General features: G+C 46.1%; 1 protein-coding gene across 1 annotated transcript in view; it reads left to right on the plus strand.

Annotated features, from left to right (window-relative positions):
* ERBB3 (erb-b2 receptor tyrosine kinase 3) overlaps positions 1 to 21,383 on the plus strand; it is a 99,982-nt gene that overhangs the window by 48,383 nt on the left and 30,216 nt on the right. Inside the window, exons 3-11 of the mRNA XM_083489853.1 lie at positions 348 to 543; positions 11,845 to 11,970; positions 13,635 to 13,700; positions 14,984 to 15,102; positions 15,835 to 15,976; positions 16,782 to 16,895; positions 17,659 to 17,779; positions 18,958 to 19,031; positions 21,170 to 21,260. Of these exons, the coding sequence (XP_083345979.1) occupies positions 348 to 543; positions 11,845 to 11,970; positions 13,635 to 13,700; positions 14,984 to 15,102; positions 15,835 to 15,976; positions 16,782 to 16,895; positions 17,659 to 17,779; positions 18,958 to 19,031; positions 21,170 to 21,260 (1,049 nt within the window). The remainder of the gene's footprint in view (positions 1 to 347; positions 544 to 11,844; positions 11,971 to 13,634; positions 13,701 to 14,983; positions 15,103 to 15,834; positions 15,977 to 16,781; positions 16,896 to 17,658; positions 17,780 to 18,957; positions 19,032 to 21,169; positions 21,261 to 21,383) is intronic.

Below are 21,383 nucleotides of genomic sequence, written 5' to 3' on the forward strand. Positions count from 1 at the left end.
TTATATTTTGGAAATGTACACCCATTTCCCCCCCCCCTTTAATTGGCAGTGGGCGAGGCTTGGCCACGAGGTCATGTGACACTCGCCCACCCCACACATTCTGGCAATGCATGGAGGGGTTTATGTGAATCTCCCCTTGGGTTCCTCCTTTTCCATCACTGCTGTTACAAATGCTTTTAATGAAGAAGAGACTGGGGCAGACCAATGACAGGGAAGGGGCAGAGGTCTCCATTCATGTTCTGCAGTCCCAATATGTAGCCTGGTTAGCAAAATTGCTAGCTGCGCGATTCGATAACGAATGGGTGGGTGTTATGGTGCCCTTTAAATTTACCTCTGACTTTCCCCAGGCTATCCGAGAAGTGACTGGCTACGTTCTGATCGCCATGAACATCTTCACCTATCTGCCACTGCAGAACCTGCGCATAATACGAGGGATGCAGCACTATGACGACTCTGGTGACAAGTACGCCCTCTACATCCTCCTCAACTATGGAAAAAATGCCACACATGGCCTACAGCAGTTGGGTTTCAATCAACTCACAGGTGAGCCTTGAGGCTTGCGCTACGCAGCCAGGGATTCTGCACTGCTACTTACTGACTCCTTTTCTGCCTTTGTGGAGGTTAGCGAGCAGATTGTAGCATTCCATGGCCCTGATGAAAACAGTCCCTGGACCAGAAAGGACCAATATAATTGAAGGTGCTTTGCTGTCCTCTGCCAGGGCATGTCTTAAGCCAGTGGTGATGGAACCCACACCCCCTCCCAAGGTTCCTAGACTTCCAAATCCAACCGGCATCAGCCAGAAGGACAAATGCTCATGAATAGGAGTTGTAGTCTAGCAGCATGCGGAAGGCCACCAGTTCCCCTCCTTAAACACTTGAGCATCTGAGTGTACTTTTCCATCCCTGCCCAAGACTAGCTGTGCCACAGCTTCTCTCCACTTCTTCCTGCCACCAGAGGTGTAGCGTGGGAGGGGGTAGGGGGCCATTGCCTGAGAACATGGGCCACCCCAGGGAACCACCAGAGAGGTGTAGCGTGGGAGAGGGGCCATTGCCCAGGTGCACATTTTTGAGGGAGTGCAATCAGATGCCCCCATGACAGGCATGGAGCCCTGGCAACTGAGGTGCGATGGCCAGCGGGTTGGTCTGGTGGGCAGACAGATTGAGGCAGCGGGAGAGGAGCCTATTGGAGCTGGGCTTCATTCACACACACAAAAACACACCCACACCCACACACACACCCTGCACGCAGGCTCCACGTGAGCCCCCACCCCAGCTGCCCAGTCCGCCAGGGGGGCGCAACACTTGCCCCACGCCGGGCACTGGCAAACCATGCAATGCTACTGCATGCCACACTTCTCTCTCCCCAGTAGTGCATTCAAAGATGTCTTGCTCAGTGCCAGGGTTTGGCCTTGAGTATATACAGTAAAAGGGACGCGGGTGGCGCTGTGGGTTAAACCACAGAGCCTAGGACTTGCCGATCAGAAGGTCGGCGGTTCGAATCCCCACAACAGGGTGCGCTCCTGTTGCCCGGTCCCTGCTCCTGCCAACCTAGCAGTTCGAAAGCACATCAAAGTGCAAGTAGATAAATAGGTACCGCTCTGGAGGGAAGGTAAACAGCGTTTCTGTGCACTGCTCTGGTTCGGCAGAAGAGGCTTAAGTCATGCTGGCCACATGACCCGGAAGCTGTACACCGGTTCCCTTGGCCAATAAAGCAAGATGAGCGCCGCAACCCCAGAGTTGGCCACGACTGGACCTAATGGTCAGGGGTCCCTTTACCCTTTACCTTTTATATGCAGTAATAGCAAAGAGAGATCCCTTTTAGCGTGTGCAGGGTGCTTAGGTTCAGCAGTGAATAACTACACCTACTGCAACCGGGATCTGAAGAGAAGGATGATCAGATAGGAGAGTATGACTTTTAGGTAGGGTTGAGCACCTTGCCGTGTGTGTGTGTGTTGTGGTACACTTGCTCAGAGGCAACAATTGATCTGAGATTTGGCACAGTTTCTATGTGCCTTGAAGAATCCACATCTGGGCATCTAAGTTTCGGTTATTTCCCTCAACCACTTGAAGCAATCCTGAAAACAGAGTGCTTTTTTATAATGTGGAAAGTGCGCTTCCTTCCCTGCTTAGTAGCCACTATCTGGCTCTTTCTACTGGGGATTAGGGTTATGGGCATTCCGGTTTAAGTAGCCTTTTCCAGATTGCCATTCACACTTAGCACTGCTAAAGCTGAGAGTGGATGGATAGGAGGAAATGGAATGCTTGGTTTCCTTTGCAATTATAAGCTGCTTCAGGCACCCAGTGAAAAAGTATATGGGGCAGACATTGCATATCTATCCCCACGGTTGCTCCCTGCAGGCAAGTCTAGGGCGTATGTGGGGCACTGGGTGGAGCATGATTGCTCAGTGGATAAATGATTTCAGCATCTGTCACCTTTTACCTTCCCCACTGAGGAGGAAAGTACATTCCACAGCTCAAGATCTTACACCATTGGCTCAGGCAATCGCACGCTATGCCTGGAGTCTGTCCTTGTGCAGAACACAATCTCAGTCTAAATGTATGTTTCAAGAAAAATACATGGGCACCTACCCATCCAGCAGCTGGTTTTGAAATGTTAACTAATGTCCCTTTAAAGTACTCTTTCCAATAGGCATGAGATACCTGGAGACTGTAGTTTGTTAAGGGAATTGTAGGTCTGCAGAGTCATAACCCGTAGCAAACTACAGTCTCCAGGTTTAAAAGTGGTATAAAGGTAAAGGGACCCCTGACCATTAGGTTCAATTGCGGACCACTCTGGGGTTTCGGCGCTCATCTTGCTTTATTGGCCAAGGGAGCCGGAATACAGCTTCCGGGTCATGTGGCCAGCATGACTAAGCCACTTCTGGTGAACCAGAGCAGCACACGGAAACGGCGTTTACTTTCCCACCGGAGTGGTACCTATTTATCTACTTGCACTTTGTTCTTTTGAACTGCTAGGTTGGCAGGAGCAGGGACTGAGCAACGGGAGCTCACCCCGTCGCGGGGATTCGAACCGCCAATCTTCTGATCAGCAAGCCCTAGGCTCTGTGGTTTAACCCACAGCACCACCCGCATCCTATGGTTGTTAAAAGTGGTATAAGAGCGCTTTAAATGTATGGTGTCAGCAGTCATCCTGGTATGTTTGCACAAAGTTTGTGAGGAGGCTGGCTTGACAGTGTTTTGTCAAGCCATGGTTATCCCACTCTTTCCGTCACATTTCCCCTTCATTTTGCTTATCACGGGTTTTCTGCGCAAGAGCACTGATCGACTTAATTGCACAACTTGCATTTGCCAGCGTGTGATTGAATCCCACCCGAAACTGGCAACCGTGCTCATGGTTTTGTAATGAGAGTATGACTCTCCCTCAGAGAACATGTAGCACTTTCACCTACAGTTCATAGAATTAGCTGAACTTGTTTGTAGAGTAATCAATTACAAAAGATTAATTTGCAGAGCAGACATGCCCTTACTTGTGACTTTTGGGTACTTGTCTTGGCATCTGTTGCTAGCCCTCACTGTATGTCGTGTGGTGTTGGGAAGGGGAACTGAAGACAGAAAGGAACTGTAATTCGACCCATAGGGCTTGCATCAGTAGTGTGATAGGCAGTGTTTGGGGTTAAATCAACGTACTAGTAAACGTACTAGTAAGCTCTTTTGAGCGACACTGAAAGAGTCTAGGAGTTTGAAATCATGTGCACAGAATCCCATTCTTGATCTAGGGGTTGTTACCTTTCCTTTCAACAGCAAAATTCAGCCACTGGTTGAAACCAGATATTGAATGGTTCTATACTGAGCAACAGCAAGATCTTTTAGGAGCTTCCAGACAGGATTATTATTATTTATTGAAATTATATACTCTACCGCTATATACCTGGAGGTCTCAGGGCGGTTCACAGAAAAGATGGCGATATATAACAGGCATAGGCAAACTCGGCCCTCCAGATGTTTTGGGACTACAAGTCCCATCATCCCTAGCTAACAGGACCAGTGGTCAGGGGTAATGGGAGTTGTAGTCCCAAAACATCTGGAGGGCCGAGTTTGCCTATGCCCGATATATAAAATCAAAATAAAACAACCACCCAATAACACACACCCAAAAAAGATCCACATTTTAAAAGGGTAGAGGATGTCAATCAGGTCAACCAAAGGCCTGGCACCTAAAGGTGTAAAATGGCCTGGCGAACTTCCCTGGGGAGAGAATTCCACAGACGGGGAGCCACTGCAGAGAAGGCCCGTTTTGGTGTTGCCACCCTCTGGACCTCTTGAGGAGGAGTCACATGAAAGAGGGCCCCAGAAGATGATCTCAGGGTCTGGGTAGGTTCATATGGAAAGAGGCAGTCCTTGAGGTATTGCGGTCCTGAGCCGTTTAAGGCTTTGTCTTAAACTATTTGGACAAAGCATCTAGGAGTCTGATGTATTGAGTCATCCTGGAAGTTACTTCTAACATAAAATCCAGTTGTTCTAAAGCACTTCTTTTTTTTAGAAAAAATATGTTAATCTAGTTTTTCAAGATAGTCTACAAAAGAGAACCATAAAACAAATATAAAACAAATCAAAAACATCAGAAACAAAAGCAATTACTGTAGCAACAGTAAAAATGCAAAAAGCAGTAGATATAAAATCACTTTAAAATACTGGGAAATCTTTTTTTATAAAATGTGGCTCTCCGGGCAACCCAGTCAGGTGGTGGCATATAAATAATAGTAATTATTACTAAGAAAGCATACAGAGTAGCAGGGATATTTAGAGAAGGACCTTTGGTGCCAGAAAAACCTATACGCAGCCAGCACAATCCACAGCATCTCAGAAGTTGGTGAGGCCAGTCTGTGATGGAGGCTCTAATGAAAGGATGGCTTCAGGATGAGGGTAGAAAACGTGTTTATCTCACAGGAGTCATTAGCTATGGATCCTAAACGTCAATCTGCGGCTCTGCCCCTCCTGCTGCTTAACTCTCTGAACTTCTGTTTGTATCGGAGAGAACATCTTTACAATCTGAGCTGGAGATAAGCAGGTGAAAGTCCAATCTATAAGAAAGAATTTATGGGTCCACTTAGCCACTTAGCTCGCAGGATTTGACTAGCTGCCAAAGAAGCAGGTTTGTGGGCCACCCTTAGCACACTGCCCCTTTAATTGGCCAGACCTGGTGTTGTACAACAAAGAAAAGCCTTGTAAACAACCTGGGGTTGAGTCCCAATTCAAGGTCAACTCCAGCTACAGTAGAGATAATGGAATTAGTTGAGGAAGGGGGTGGGGGACTGAGGAAGCAGAACTTTGAGGGAAACTAAATCAGTTGTGAGAGACTGCTTGTCCTGTTTCTCACCCAGAAACTTTATAAAGAATTTGCATTACGAAAGTCCCCTGGGGTTATTCTGCATGAGAAGGAATGTCAACTGTTTTGCAGCCTGGGCAGGTGACACCTGGCTAAGCAGAGTCTAGATTCCTAAACGGACCCCATTCACACTGTTTCATCTACGGATGTGAACTTTTCCTTCGTTACTGGGCAGGATTGCTATTATATAGTCCTTGTGTCACACCCAAGAAGCAGCTGCATTTGGGGAGAAGGAGGGCAGAAAGGAAAGGACAGTTAGCAACTGGTAAATGTGGGTTTGCCTCATTGTTCTTTTTCCTTGATTGGGGTTTGGAAGAGCAGCTCTGAGTGCTGTAATGTTGCTTCGCTATGATTTGCAAGCCAGCCCTCTTAGGTAGGGCTGCCATACGACCTGAATTTCCCAGAAATAGCTGGGATTCGTCTGCCAGAAAGAGCGTCCGGGTGGAATTCGGCCAAAATGAATATATGGCAACAACTTTGCCCCCCCCCACCCGAAGCTCAACAACGTTTGTGTCCGAGTTTTCACTTTTTGAAATACAGTGGTACCTCGGGTTACATACGCTTCAGTTTACAGACTCCGCTAACCCAGAAATAATGCCTCAGGTTAAGAACTTTGCTTCAGGATGAGAACAGAAATCGTGCTCCGGTGGCGCGGCAGCAGCAGGAGGCCCCATTAGCTAAAGTGGTGCTTCAGGTTTCAGGTTAAGAACAGACCTCCAGAACAAATTAAGTACTTAGCCCGAGGTACTACTGTATGGCAATCTTATACTAGTCTCTGGCCAAGGGCAGGCCTGCACAGCAGTTGCCTCCCGGTTTTGTTTAGCTCTAGTGCACAATCGGAATGCCATGGATTGTTCCTGGAAAAGGCATGCAAGGAGCTTTACACCCAGGATGCCTCAACAATGGCACTGAGAACCCAGCTGTGCTGCATCTGATACAGCCCTTGCTATTCCATCCGTTCTGTAGACAATCGCATAGGAGACCAGTGAAGGCCCAAGGGATTTGGTGCACTATAAGAGCATTTCCATTGCCCAGAATAAGGCACATGTATCTTACGCAGTAAGATACTGCGTATCTTGCGCTCTTCGCTGATAGTTCAGACGTATTTTCTGTGAACACAAGCTCACTTTCAGAGATTGTAAACTATATAAAGATAAAGGGACCCCTGATCATTAGGTCCAATTGCGGACCACTCTGGGGTTGCGGCACTCATATTGCTTTATTGGCCAAGGGAGCCGGCGTACAGCTTCCGGGTCATGTGGCCAGCATGACTAAGGCACTTCTGGCGAACCAGAGCAGCACACGGAAACGCCGTTTACCTTCCCACCGGAGCGGTACCTATTTATCTACTTGCACTTTGACGTGCTTTCAAACTGCTAGGTTGGCAGGAGCAGGGACCGAGCAACGGGAGCTCACCCTGTCGCGGGGATTCAAACCGCCGACCTTCTGATCGGCAAGTCCTAGGCTCTGTGGTTTAACCCACAGCGCCACCTGCACCCCTTGTAAACTATATAGCATGTCTTTGAAAGCTATTTCAGAAGGGTTCTTTCAGCCCAAAGTTCAGTTACCTCTCCAGAACCCATTGCTACAATATGATGGCCACGTTTGGACCTACTTTTCAGCTATGCTTTACTTCCTTCCCAGATTCAGAAATGAATCCTAAGAGGTTTCAAACATAGCTGATTAATCATCATGTCAAAGATGCTGTGAATCTGATTCAGGCTGATAAATTTGCTGCTTATCTGTGGAGTGAGCTCTTTAATTTGAAACTGAATATATGTTTCTGCCATGGGTCCCGCTGTGTTAGGTAGGGTTGGCAATCGCCCGCTAGCCCCTCCGCTGTCCACGCCAGAGAGCTGGGGTGCCAGAGCCCAAGCCTGAACCAGAGCCACCCGCGCAGAAAAAATAAAAATAAAAACTCCAAATCCAGGACATTTGCTTTGAAATGTAAACCCCAGGCAACCCAGATGAGCTTGTAGAACCCCCAAAAGAGGATATGTCTAGGAATTCCCGGATGTATGGCAACCCTTCGTTAGGCAAAACAGCCCAATACAGCAAGGGTAATCCAGACATGAAAATACCGTATTTACAGTGGTGCCTCGCAAGACGAAAAGAATCCGTTCTGTGATTCTCCTAGCGGTTTTTTCGTTTTGCGAAGCAAGCCCATTGAAGGATTAGCGCTATTAGCGGCTTTTAGCGAGCAGCTTTTAGCGGCTTTTAGCGGCTTATCTGCTGATCGGATCAGCTGATAAGCGGCTTAGCGGCTTAGAAAAAGGGGGGGGAGGAAAAAAAAACCAGCAGGAACTCGCAAGACATTGTCGTCTTGCGAAGCAAGCCTATAGGAAATTCATTTTGCGAAGCACCTCCAAAACGGAAAACTCTTTCGTCTAGCAAGTTTTCCGTCTTGCGAGGCATTTGTCTTGCGGGGCACCACTGTACTTTAGTCTAATACGCCATTGAATATAATCACACTTTAATTTTCGCAACATAATTTGGCCCCAAAAAGTAGTCTTGTGCTCATGGTTTCTCATGCTGGTTCAAGTCCTGCTAGCATTCTATAGGATAAAGAATCTCTGTACCCAGAACTGAGTGCAAGCCGATCTGTATTGGATTGGCTCTGTACCATGTATCCCCTTAGCAGATGTCCAGCGTGGTCAACCGTGGTGTTTTGCAGGGCAGAGGGACTGGGATACCATCCCCTTCTTTCTTCACTCAACAAGTAATCAATATCATTAATGCTGACTGTTGATCAGTGCCCTAAGCAAGAATGCATTTGCAAGCCATTATATGTATGCATTACCAAAAGGTAACCTATATCTCCTATATATGTTATTCTGATTAAAGCTGCCTTGAGATGGGTTTGCCCTGAAGGTGACCTATAAATCTTCGAAATAATAATGATAATGCAGGGACTTAAATTCAAGTTTCAGTTTCATCTCTCTGTTCACGGGACCACAACCAATGGATGTTGCCTCAGAAAGTGGCTATATTAATCTGAATGCAGACGGATGCATGTGCAAACATAGATTAGAGAAGCATGGAGACCCCAACGTAGATTTTAGCATGGAGCTACTATATAAGCCATGGGGAATGTATGGCACTCCAGGTATTGTTGTCATACAACTCCCACCATTCCTGCCCATTGGCCATGTTGCTTGGGGTTGATGGGTGTTAGAGTCTAGCAATATTTGGAGGGCCACAAGTTCCCCACCCCTGACGTATGTCCTTCAGTTGAGCACTACTGGTTGGTTGAGTATGAAGTCTTCCGTAACCACTGGAAGTGGCTGTTTGTGAAATCTGAGTTCTTGGCTATCATGTCAGCAGAGCTAAGAGGAAGACAGACAGCCCAGAACAGGCCTCTGCATGTTTTAGGTACCTGCCCCAACCAGTCTGTTGGGTTGATGTTGTTGTTGTTCAGCTACTGTGGCACCAAAAAAAGACAACACCTATCTATCAGCTTTCCCATCGCTTGATCTTTCTGTTGGCTGACAGAACAACCCTTGGCGGAGGAGACATGGCTTTTCAGAATTACCTGGGCAACATTCCCTGCTGTATGGAAGTGCCTGCAGCGTTTCATGGATACTACAAGTATTTCACATCGCTAATATTTAGCGCTTAAATACATAATTGCAGATGTGTACTGCGTTCCTTGTAAGGGAAAAGAAGGTCGATGTCTCAGCCTAAAGTAGATTGTTAAAGGGCTGTGGGAAGAATTGTGGAATTGACAAGGCGTAGGAGGCCAGGGAAGAGCTTTGTGGCAGTAGAGCAATGTGAAAGGCGATATTGCAATGCTGATTTGGGAAACATTTGGTCAGATATACCCCCTACAAAAATCCATGTGCATACCCTCCAATATTTCTCCGATGAAAAAACAGGGAGGTCCGTTGTACTATTTATACCCCAAGCATCTGACTGGGTTGTCCCAGCCACTCTAGGTGGCTTCCAACATACATAAAAACATAATAAAACATTCAACATTACAGGGCTGCCTTCAGATGGCTTGGGAGGGGTGTCACATAACTCCATACCCTCCAACATTCCTCCAGTGAAAACATTCAAAGGAAAAAGCGGGACATTCTGGGATCAAATCAGAAACTGGGAGGCTTCTGTAAATCCAGGACTGTCCCTGGAAAACAGGGACCTTTGGAGGGTCTGCATGTGTGGTGCGTTGATTGGAGTATGAGATCAGGGTTCGGATCCTCACTGAGCCATGAAACTCACTAGGATCTTAGCTCAATCTATTTTACAGCGTTGTTATAAGGATAATATTGGGGGAACCATGTTTACTACCTTGAGCGCCTTTAACACATGACACCTCCAAATGGGTAACCAAGGCCCATAAGCCTTGATTGCGGAGATGAGAGCTGGAAAAAAGTAAACAGAAGTCAGGGTGAGGTAATACAGTGGTATTTCTGGTTACAAACGCTTCTGGTTACAAACGCTTCAGGTTACAAACTCCGCTAACCCAGAAGTAGCTGCTCCTGGTTGCGAACTTTGCCCCAGGATGCGAATGGAAATCGCGAACCGGAAGCCCCATTAGCGACAGCGTGCCTCAGGATAAGAATGGTTTCAGATTAAGAATGGACCTCCAGAACGAATTAAGTTCATAACCAGAGGTACCACTGTACTGTGAAAGCACCAATTTCATCAAGCCAGCAAGTGCAAATTTAATAAATAGTATTTATACCCAGCCTGGCTTGGATATAAATGGCCTGCCAGCTGCTTATAGGGAGGCTGATATACCTATTCGCTTATACAGTCGTACTTTGGATCCCAAATGCCTTGGTACTCGGATGTTTTGGCTCCTGAATGCCGCAAACCGGGAAGTGAGTTTTGCAAACGTTTTGTGAACATTCTTTGGAACCTGAACATCCAATGGGCCTTCTGCACCTTCTGATTGGCTGCAGGAGCTTCCCGCAGCCAATCAGAAGCCGCACTTTGGTTTCCAAACGTTTTGGAATTCGAACGGACTTCCGGAACGGATTCCAAGGTATGACTGTATATCCGAAGAATACTTTGGAAGTCTGAAAAACACAGTGATAGCTCCCAGCCCTCTGCTGGTAAGGACTCATTAAGTCTCCAGAACTCAGTTTGTTAAGCAGCTTGCTGTTAAGGGACAAATGTGTTTCTTCAAAACACACACACACACACACACACACACACACACACACACACTCCTTTCGCTGAAGGATGGCAAAGAAGCAAGGGAGACTGTGGCCACAGTCGTATAGGCATTTGCCTGGGAGCAAGCCCCACTGAACTCCTGAATAGACATGTATAGGATTGTACTGTAAGTGCGGGCAATGAGTCGCTCCACAAAAATGGCTCGAGGGAAAGTAGTAATGACAGCAACTTTGTTTTTAGTGCCAGATCAAGACTCAGCGATTTGCTCAGGCCTTTGTAAGGTAACTTGTTTAATTTAGCGAGCACATATGCTGGAAGGACGAAGTCTGCTTTGCTGTTTTTAAAGACTGCCTTTTTAATTACGCTTTTATCTTGTTCTTGTTCCCTCTGTGAATCGAAATGGATTTGTGTATTGTTTTAATTTGTTCGGTGTTATGGTTGTGCCCTGCCCTGGGTTGGTTGTGATGAAAGGCAAGGCTATAAATATATTTAAATAGAATAATGCATAAATAAGAAGTTGGTGGAGAAGAGGTCTGAAGGGAAAAAGGAGACAGCTCAGCAAAGCCATAGAAATGAGAGTTAGGCAGTGATCATAGCAGTGGAGAGAATTATTATAATAGTGGAGAGAATTCAGAGAGTGGGGAAACCTCTTTGGGAGTCCATCCTAGTCCATTTCAGATTTTATATGATTCTGTGGAGCTAGAGGAAGTGGGACTGCACATGCTTGTCTTCCATAGGTTCATAATCTGTTCTGGAAAGAGTTCTGAAAAGGGTTGCTTTCATTTTCAGTACAGTGGTACCTTGGTTCTCAAACTTAATCCATTCCAGAAATCCATTCCAAAACCAAAGCGTACCAAAACCAAAGCACGCTTTCCCATAGAAAGTAATGCAAGATGCATTAATCCGTTCCAGACTTTTAAAAACAACCCCTAAAACAGCCATTTAACATGAATTTTACTATCTAACGAGACCACTGATCCATAAAATGAAAGCACAATCAATCAGTAGCTGAACTGGGTTCCACACAGTCACAAAAAAAGAGCCGCAAAAACAAAACGCAAAATAAATAGCAAAAACAGACAGACCTCAGTGTAACACTCAAAACAGAAGTGTGGCACTCAAATCAGAAGCGCAACACTCGAAACAGAGCACATTTGGCTTCCGAAAAGAGTTTGCAAACCAGAACACTTCCTGGTTTGCAGTGTTTGGGTTCCAAATTGTTTGAGTACCAAGGTGTTTGAGAACTAAGGTACCACTGTATATGGAAGCTGGATGTGCACAGTGTGCATGCTGGCTATTTCTCACACAGATATTTTGGTGTTTCGCATCTCCCAGTAGGAAAGTGGTCACAGCTGCCTCTTACTGTTTTTCAGAAATCCTGTCTGGGGGTGTCTACATTGGGAGGAACCAGCAGTTGTGTCATGCAGATACTATCAATTGGGGAGACATCGTCCGGGATCCAAGCTACCCTACAGTGATCCAAAAGAACGCAGACAAGTGTGAGTATTGGCTAAAAGTAGGGTGAGGTGTGTGCTTGCACTCGTATTCCCCTGTCTGGCCTGCCAATGTTTTGTGTTTACACAGGAGTAATAGTAATAGTAATTTATTATTTGTTCCCCAGCCACTCTGGGTGGCTTCCAACAAAGATTAAAAGTACATTAAAATGTCACACATTAAAAACTTCCCTGAACAGGGCTGCCTTCAGATGCCTTCTAAATGTCAGGTAGTTGTTTATCTCTTAGACATCTGATGGGAGGGCGTTCCACAGGGCGGGCACCACTGCCAAGAAGGCCCTCTGCCTGGTTCCCTGTAGCTTAGCTTCTCGCAGTGAGGGAACCGCCAGAAGGCCCTCGGCGCTGGACCTCAGTGTCTGGGCAGAACGATGGGGGGTGGAGATGCTCCTTCAGGTACATTGGGCCAAGGCCGTTTAGGACTTTAAAGGTCAACACCAACACTTTGAATTGTGCTCGGAAACGTACTGGAAGCCAATGTAGGTCTTCCAAGACCAGTGTTATATGGTCTTGGTGGCCGCCCCCAGTCACCAGTCTAGCTGCCGCATTCTGGATTAGTTGTAGTTTCCGGGTCACCTTCAAAGGTAGCCCCACGTAGAGCGCATTGCAATAGTCCAAGCGGGAGATAACTAGAGCATGCACCACTCTGGCAAAACAGTCTGTGGGTAGGTAGGGTCTCGGCCTTTGTACCAGGTGGAGCTGGTAAACAGCTGCCCTGGATGCTATGCAACCCCATGCAGCCATTTCCTCTCTTCTCTTTTCCCTGCTACATTTGTGCCCCGTTTTCTTTCTGCAATGCGAGAACCCAGGAAATCTTCCATCCAGGCCGTCACCAGACATAAACCTGCCTAGTTTCAACAAGGTGACTCCATCACATGCTTCCTAGTCAAAGTCCTCCACCACTGCATCTTTATTGCGCTCATTCTGTGTTGGGGCTTTTATACCAGTTGTCTTTTAAGTTTATTGTGTCTTTACTGCAATACGATTTTATTGTTATGTTTTTAGCCTTTGTTTTGTGTGTGTGCCACCTGGGGAATTAATTCTTATGAGGTTCCTGAAAACATATATCAAATAAATCCAAACTGGCTCAGACCATAACCAATCTAAAATGATCTTTAAATAGAGCACCTGTTTGCTTGCAGAAGGTCCCAGGGTCAAACTCTGGCATTTCCAGGTAGGGCTATGTGTATCCTTGGTATGAAAACATGGAGGGAGGAAAATACATATATTTATACTCCTTCGAAATAGCTGCTTTTGACCTCTAAACTGAAACTAGAGAATGTTAAGTGAAGCCTTATATTTCTAGCTGTCTCACTATTTCATAATATACTGCATAACTGGAAATAATAAAATAAAAAACTAATATATACAAAAAAAAGAAAGAAACCATGGAGGACAACTGCCAGTCAATGCAGACAATTTGTCTGACTCTGCATAGGACCGATTCCTCTGTGCCTGTGTCAAGCTGCTGTGGAAGCCCTTTCAGGTAAAGATTGGAGTTAAAACACTTTGAATCAGGTTCCATACACGTTAAGCAAATCGTATGTGAGGCAGGTCTTTGGACATAATGTGATTCTTATAAGCTTATTGGCCCATCGTACTCAGTACCTCTGGTTTAGATGGCTGATGTTGCATTTTGTCTCCCTGGATAGGTTCTCCATGTCATGAGAGCTGCAATGGTCACTGCTGGGGGCCTGGTCCTAATAACTGTCAAAAGTGTAAGTATTACAGTGTCTCCCCCCTCAAACCAAGGACTTTCCAGATGTTTTGAACTGCAACTCCCACCATGCCCAGCCAGTATTGGAGGGCAGGTTGGAGGAGACTAACCCCTAACCCCAGGTTTGGTCCTTGGGTGGTACTTTTCATGGCTGCTTTAAATGTGGGTTCTGTCATCTTAAACTTGGCATGGTGATAGACAGATTCCAAATTTGGAAAGGAAAGCTATGGCAGCACCTGCTTTAAGCAATCTGCCTGCATATAATAGGTGATCCGTGATGATTTAACTCTGACAATAATGGCATACATTTAAAGCACCTGGATACCACTTTTACAGCCATGGCCTCCCCCAGAGAATCCTGGGAATGGTAGTTTATTAAAAAGTCCCAAACGCTGCAACCTTTCTTCATAGGGGGCTTGCTCCGTCTCCTCAATTGTTTTGGTTACCGTTTTCTGAACCTTTTCCCAATTCTACGATGTTCCTCAGCTGGGCAAAGTTGATGCAAAAGCACTCAAAGAGCCCTCCTTAGAAAAAATAAGTTGTGAATGCTAGTAAATCACAGAGTTGTAGTGTTGGAAAGGACGGCAAAGATCACCTTGTCCAAACCCCCGCAATGCAGGAATCTTTCACACAACATGGGGCTCAAACCCACAACCCTGAGATTAAGAGACTCATGCTCTACCAACCGAGCTATCCCTCAGCTCCCAACCTTCCATTAATTGGGAAGGCAATATACTGACTTTTGGATCAGGGATTGCAGATGCATCATGCTATGGGAAATTTCTGTGCTGAGGGGTAGTAACTGTGCCTTAAATACCGTATTTTTCGCTCTATAAGACGCACCTCCCCTCATAAAAAGTAAGGGGAAATGTGTGTGCGTCTTATGGAGCAAATGCAGGCTGCGCAGCTTTCGCTGAAGCCAGGAGAGCAAGAGGGATCGGTGCTTCAGGGATAGCCGCCCAAAACCTCCTGAGCACAGCGGGAGCTCTCCTGCTGTGCTCCGGAGGCTTTGCGTTGCTTTCGCCACTTTGCTGGAGAGGCGCTGAGCAGAGAGGGAGAGAATTCTCTCCCCCCCCCCCCCCCCGTTCTCCTCCTCTAAAACTAGGTGTGTCTTATGGTTGGGTGCGTCTTATAAAGCGAAAAATACGGTATTTTGTTTTCTATGTCCACCTCCCAGGGTCTTGGGAAGGTCAGGAGAATATGGGAGGAGCCAACTATTAGAGTGGAGGATGGGGCGATGGCATTGACTGCTTCTCACCCAACATTTTTCTCCTCCTGCCATAGTGACCAAGACCATCTGTGCCCCCCAGTGCAATGAGCGCTGTTTTGGCCCCAACCCCAATGAATGCTGCCACGACGAATGTGCAGGAGGCTGCACTGGCCCACTGAAGACAGAGTGTTTTGTACGTAAGCAGTCTCTGTGTCCGGCTCTCCTTGGCTGTGCTTTGTATGACTGGTCTGTGTTGAGGAAGGGAGACGATTGTGAGAATGGGAACAGTTTGGTTTTGAGTGTACATATCTGCCCCCTTTTCCTTTTGTCCCCACAACCTGCCTGCCAGCACAACCCTCCAATCTTTTGAGCTCAGCTCCTGATCTTTAGCTTTTGCCAGAGCCTTTGTTTCCTGGGCTGCCTTGGCTTCTTTCCATGTTCAGCTACAATGATAATCTTCTTTGCAATCACAGTTTTTAACGGAATATTGGGGGAAATGTGGGTTATCCTTTCTCACCAAGCTCCCTATGGTGTCTCCATGGAGTTAGTGCCAAGTTTTTTGTGTGCTTTCAGGACTGGGGGAAGAATCTAGCATGAAGTGGGTGGAAATCAGTGTTGCACTAATACAACTGATCCACCAGCGCAAGCATTTCTGCTTCTCTGATGGAATGGTCACCCCTCTCCTCTTCCTGCACATTTGGGAGGCCCTCTTGCCCTTCCAGAGCACATTTTAGGGAGGTGTGGGAGAGGCATGGCAGAGGAGAGGGGGAAGCCCATTGCGCTAGCAGGAGTCCTAGTGCTGGCTTTCGCTAGCACACTGGTTTAGTTGAATCTGGCTCAATGTTTCAGCTTTCGGCCTGGAATGATGGGAGTTGGGTGGGCATGATCTTACTCAGCTTTTTGTCACATGCTTTTTCAACCCCAGGCCTGCCGGCAGGTCAATGACAATGGGGCCTGTGAAACACGCTGCCCTCTCCCATTGATCTACAACAAGCTCACCTTCCAACTGGAGCCAAACCCGGATGCCAAATATCAGTATGGTGGCGTATGCGTCAAAAACTGCCCCCGTAAGTCCTAGGTTGTGGCTATAGGGGAGAAGGGGGTGGTTGTCTTCTCTCTGTGTGTGTGTGATGGGTGTTCCTTTAGATTGGAGCACCACTTCCTTCAGGGCCAGTTTAGACATTATTCCCCCCCCCACACACACCTGCAACCCATCTGGGAAAATTGCCACAGATGTGGCAGAACTCCATTGAGGGGCCATGATGTACAAAGGCCTCTTAAACTTTTAAGCTGGCCCACACATTGTTTTCTTGTGAACCACTTTGAGCACAGATGGACTGACTGGTGGAAAATGCAGCATAGATATAAATTGACAGTCTAAAAGTCTAAATAAAATAATGTCTAATAAGACGTTTAAAATCACTATAACCCAACACTAACAGTTTGAGTATTTTATTTTAATTTTAACCTGATTGTTCCCAGATCAAGAATGAGAGAGAAGTCACAGTAGTTGAAATTGCTGATTTCCCCCCCAAGTTTGAAAGCCTTTGGGGGTCGTCCCCCCTGCTTGTATTATGTATTATCTGTTTTTTATCTTGTATTTTTATGCTGTGAACTACAAGGGCAGTATACAAATTTAGTAAATATTAGTAATAATAATAATAATCCTCTGCTGTTCCTTTTCTCATATTAAAATGGAAAGAGACTGGATTCTTCAGTGAAAATCTAGGAGCCCCAACACCCCATCTCTCTCCTCACAGATACTTATGAGGTCCTGTTTTAGCCCCAAACATCCCTAAGGGGTTTCCAGTGACTAGCTGCTCACATTTTTTTAATCTTTCCCCTGTTCACCTCCTTCCCATTATTTTGCAGATAATTTTGTGGTGGATCAGAGCTTGTGCATCCGGACCTGCCCTAATCACAAAATGGAAGTGGAAAAAGGCGGCCGCAAGATCTGTGAGCCTTGCGTGGGGCTCTGCCCAAAAGGTAACACGAAGCCATAGCTTCTTCTGGCTACTGGAACAGGAAACTAAAAAGGAAGGCATAACTGAGGCTCCCAGATTTTCTTCTCTGTGGAGCATATCCAACTTTCGGGTGTGAAGGTTGTGCACATGCCACGTAATCTGCACATTTCTTCAAAGAACTCGGACAACCTGCCTGGGAAAGCCTTGGACTTCCTCTTCTGGACTTCTTTAAGAAACAAATGTGTGATTCTACACTCGTGCGGCATTTGCCCTTAATGGGTGTGTGCAATTAGTCCTTGGGGTACCTTGATTAAAAAAGTAAAGTGATAATTGACCTTGATTTGTATTTGTTTTCCATTTCTGACTTTTATTAATTCCACCTCTGAAGATTTAAAGACCTCCGCTCCATATGCTGCCTGTTGAAGAGACTCTGTGAATAGACACATGACTGGTTCTTGGGATTTTCTTTTACATATTCTGTCTATGTACAGAAGAGGCTATATACCCTCTTCCTGTAGCTTATTCCACAGGAAATATAATATAATATATTTGTTCAATTGTACTTTATTGATTTCTCTCCCCCCTTTCTTTTTCCTGCTATACAACCTCATTGAAAAGTTTTTAAAAAATACATATATAAACTTGGGACTGATCCCAATTACCAAGTCATTTTTGCCTATTCCATCAGCTCTGGGGGCATGTTAGGGAGCCGTGTGGAGAGACGTTAAGCTGGTAGCTTTCACCTCTTTGAAATATTTAACCCTGACCCCCTGCCTTGTTTCCAGCCTGTGAAGGGACTGGAATTGGAAGCAAGTATCAGACAGTGGATTCCAGCAATATTGACAGCTTTATCAACTGCACGAAAATCTTGGGCAACCTGGACTTCCTTATCACTGGTCTTGTAGGGTAAGTATGAGCAGATTGTTCTCTACACTAAGATATAACTTCTTGTGAGTTGGGACAGAGTGGCTAGGTAACAGCAGTGCAGCAGTAGCACATCTCAATCTACCAAATTGGTTGGTGCTTGTTCAGCATATTTAATGGATTGGTTACTATCCCATTCTTGGATTTTATTTAATAAATATTGTGAGTATAATTTGGAGGCCATATCTAAGGGGCTAGTAGATCTATAGTTGTAATATTAATAATAATTTTATAATTTATACCCCACACATCTGGCTGGGTTTCCCCACACCCACCTTGGGTGGCTTACAACATATCTAAAAACATTAGTCCTTAAAAACTTCCCTAAACAGGGCTGCCTTCAGATGTCTTCTGAAAGTCAGTTTATTTCCTTGACATCTGAAGGGAGGGCAGTCCATAAGAAGAGCGCCACTACCGAGAAGGCCCTCTACCCGGTTCCCTGTAACTTTGCTTCTTGCAGTGAGGGAACCAGCAGAAGACCCCCCCAGGAGAGGACCTCAGTATCTGGGCCAGGCATAGGCAAACTCTGCCCTCCAGATGTTTTGGGACTACAACTCCCATCATCCCTGACCACTGATCCTGTTAGCTAGGGATGATGGGAGTTGTAGTCCCAAAACATCTGGAGGGCAGAGTTTGCCTATGCCTGGTTTGGGCTGAGCGATGGGGGTGGCGATGCTCCTTCAGGTATACAGGGTCAAGGCCGTTTAGGGCTTTAAAGATCAGCACCAACACTTTGAATTGTGCTTGGAAATGCACTGGGAGCCATTGAAGATCCTTTAGGATTGGTGCTATATGGTCCCGGTGGCCACTCCCAGTCACCAGACTAGTTGTAGACATCACATCTCTTTTATTGCAGAGGTGATAAATACGCCATATCGGCTCCACCTTTGGCAGGTACTGACTGGGGCACCTTTTCCTTTAATGGGCTGACAACCAGGATGAGGAATGAGCCCTTGATTAGCTGGGGGTTCCTTTTTGTGGGTTGTAACCTCAGCACGGTCTTGCAATGTTCTCACAGCCATGTAAATAACATCAGCGTTGCGAGTGCAGGGATTACCATCCTCTGTTAAGTCATCATGCATAGCAGCCCTTGAAGAAAAAGGCTGGTTCCACTTTGAGGTTGTCTGCTAGTTCTGACCATTTCTGCTCTTGTTCTGCAGAGACCGCTGGCACAACATAGCTCCCCTGGACCCAGAAAAACTCAACATCTTCCAGACTGTGCGAGAGATCACAGGTGAACTTGGGTGCAGGGAACTCTCTGTGTCATGAGCAATGTGGGTTGTAAGAAAGGACTCTGTCCCTTTCAATCCCTGTGGGTGAGTGGCTCCCGTGTCTGAGAAACTGGTCAGATTGCCTGCCCTGGATTGCAATCCCCACAAAAGTGGAGTTTTTGCAGGTGCATCTGGGTTGAGCTTTGTCACTGGAAGCCCAGGTAGGCTCAGTGGTTAGAAGCACCCCTTTACCAGCTGAAACTTCTAAAACAGCTATGACCATTCCTGGACCAGGAAAACTTTCCCACAGTAGTTCACGCACTTGTTATTTCATATTCAGATGACCACAGTGTGCTTTACATTGGGCTTTTCTCGTGCTTGATCTGGAAGCTGCAGTTGGTGCAGAATGCTGCAGCATGATTGCTGACAGGGGTGAGACCCTGTCAGCACATGACCCCTCTGCTTAGAGACCTGCACCAGTTGCCGATTTGCTACCGGGCCAGGTTTTACTATTAGTATGTACAGTCTCAGAAAATTTGGGACCAGTTTACCTGTGAAATTGCCCAGGTCCACTCGACCACTTCGGTCTGCGGAGCTGGCACTGTTACAAGGTGCCATATAATACTTGTCCCACATTTTAAAGAAAATGATCTTTTAAGGCTCATCCACAGTTGCTTTTTGCCCTGTGCTTTCTAGGCACAGGTTCCACACTTTAAAGAACCATGTCCTAGTGCTTCCCCCACACCCCCTTTATCCAGAAAACCCCGTTCTTTATCCCTGAATTGGAACAAATGGCGTGTCAAGGAAGTGGCTAAAACCACCTCTCAGGTTCGTCCCAGGTAGGGAATTAAATAAGAAACGCAACCAATTTTCAAGCAAGACAGTACCATTTTACAGTGGTACCTCTGGTTACGAACTTAATTCATTCCGGAGGTCCGTTCTTAACCGGAAACTGTTCTTAAACTGAGGTACCGCTTTAGCTAATGGGGCCTCCTGCTGCAGCCACCCAATTTCTGTTCTCATTCTGAAGCAAAGTTCTTAACCCGAGGTACTATTTCTGGGTTAGCGGAGTCTGTAACCTGAAGCGTCTGTAACCTGAAGCATCTGTAACCCGAGGTACCCCTGTATTAACTTTACCGCAGTAAAGGACAGTCACACAAATGGATTGCCACTTGCTCCAGTTCAGCGGTAAAGAGCAGGTTTTCACAGGGAAAGCACAGGACCGGAAAAACAACAACATAAAAAGAGCGTTCAAACATGGCACTCTAAGTTGTGGACCTGTGTCTAGAAATGCAGCGTGGAAGGAAGTCTGGATGAGCCTTATATTTTGGAGTTCCCTGCCTATTAAGACCAGACAGGTGCCTTCACTGTACCCTTTTTGGTGCCTGCTAAAAACATTATTTATTTAGGCAAGCCTATCCGGACACCTAGAATGTTGATGTGCGTTTTAATCTGGTTTTTAGCTTACCATTGGTTTTAATTATTTTTTTAATGTATTAAAAAGTTGGGTGGTGTTTTTTTACCTGCTGATGTTCATTCTTTTCTGGAAAGCACTTTGAGGTTTTTTGTGTTTTTGTTTGTTTTTGACAATCAAGACCTATATAAATAATAAAATGTTTGATATGGTACCCAGTGTGATTTTAGTATATAAGCAGGAAGGGTAGATAGAAATTTACAGAGTGGTAATATGGCTTAGGAATGCATGTGAGTTGAGAAGGGACTGTGGATTGCTGGGAAAAGCCCAAGGTATCGTATGCTTGCTCCTTGTTCACCGGGGGAAGCTGCTGGGTTCAGATTCTTTCTCATGCCTGCCTGGGACTGGGCTGAGATTGACTCAGTGCAGGTTGTGATTGACCCCAGCCTGAGTGGGGCAGGAGCAACCTAGGGACTCTCAGATCAATGTAGATCCCACAGTGCACTGCAAGAAGAAATAGGCAGGTGTCCTGCTAGAAAGGGGAGCTTGCAAAAAAGCAGTACAGCACTCCTTGAGAGTGGTATCCGCTGTATGCCTATGTGGAAGCTGGAGGAAACAGTGGCATTAGTATACGCTTGAGCCCAGAAGGTGGCGTAGAGACCAGAGAGCTAAGGACTCTGGAGATGATGGGAGAATGCTTAGGGAAAGTTGCACCAGAGATCACTGACCTTGTATCCTTCATCCTAGGTTACCTGAACATCCAGTCGTGGCCCAAACACATGCACAACTTCAGTGTCTTCTCCAACTTGGAAATCATAGGTGGACGCAGCTTGTATAAGTAAGAATTGTTCTCTTGGTCAACCCTCCTTCACCTTGCTTGTGAGTTGTAGAAGGAGTCTTAGAGCTCCTTCTCTGTTCTGGTGATGCCTAAGGCTACCTGTGGAACAGCTGCTGTTTTAAT

The sequence above is a fragment of the Podarcis liolepis genome (assembly GCF_965112155.1).
Source record: "Podarcis liolepis genome assembly, chromosome: 2".
In the NCBI taxonomy this organism is placed as follows: Eukaryota; Metazoa; Chordata; class Lepidosauria; order Squamata; family Lacertidae; genus Podarcis; species Podarcis liolepis.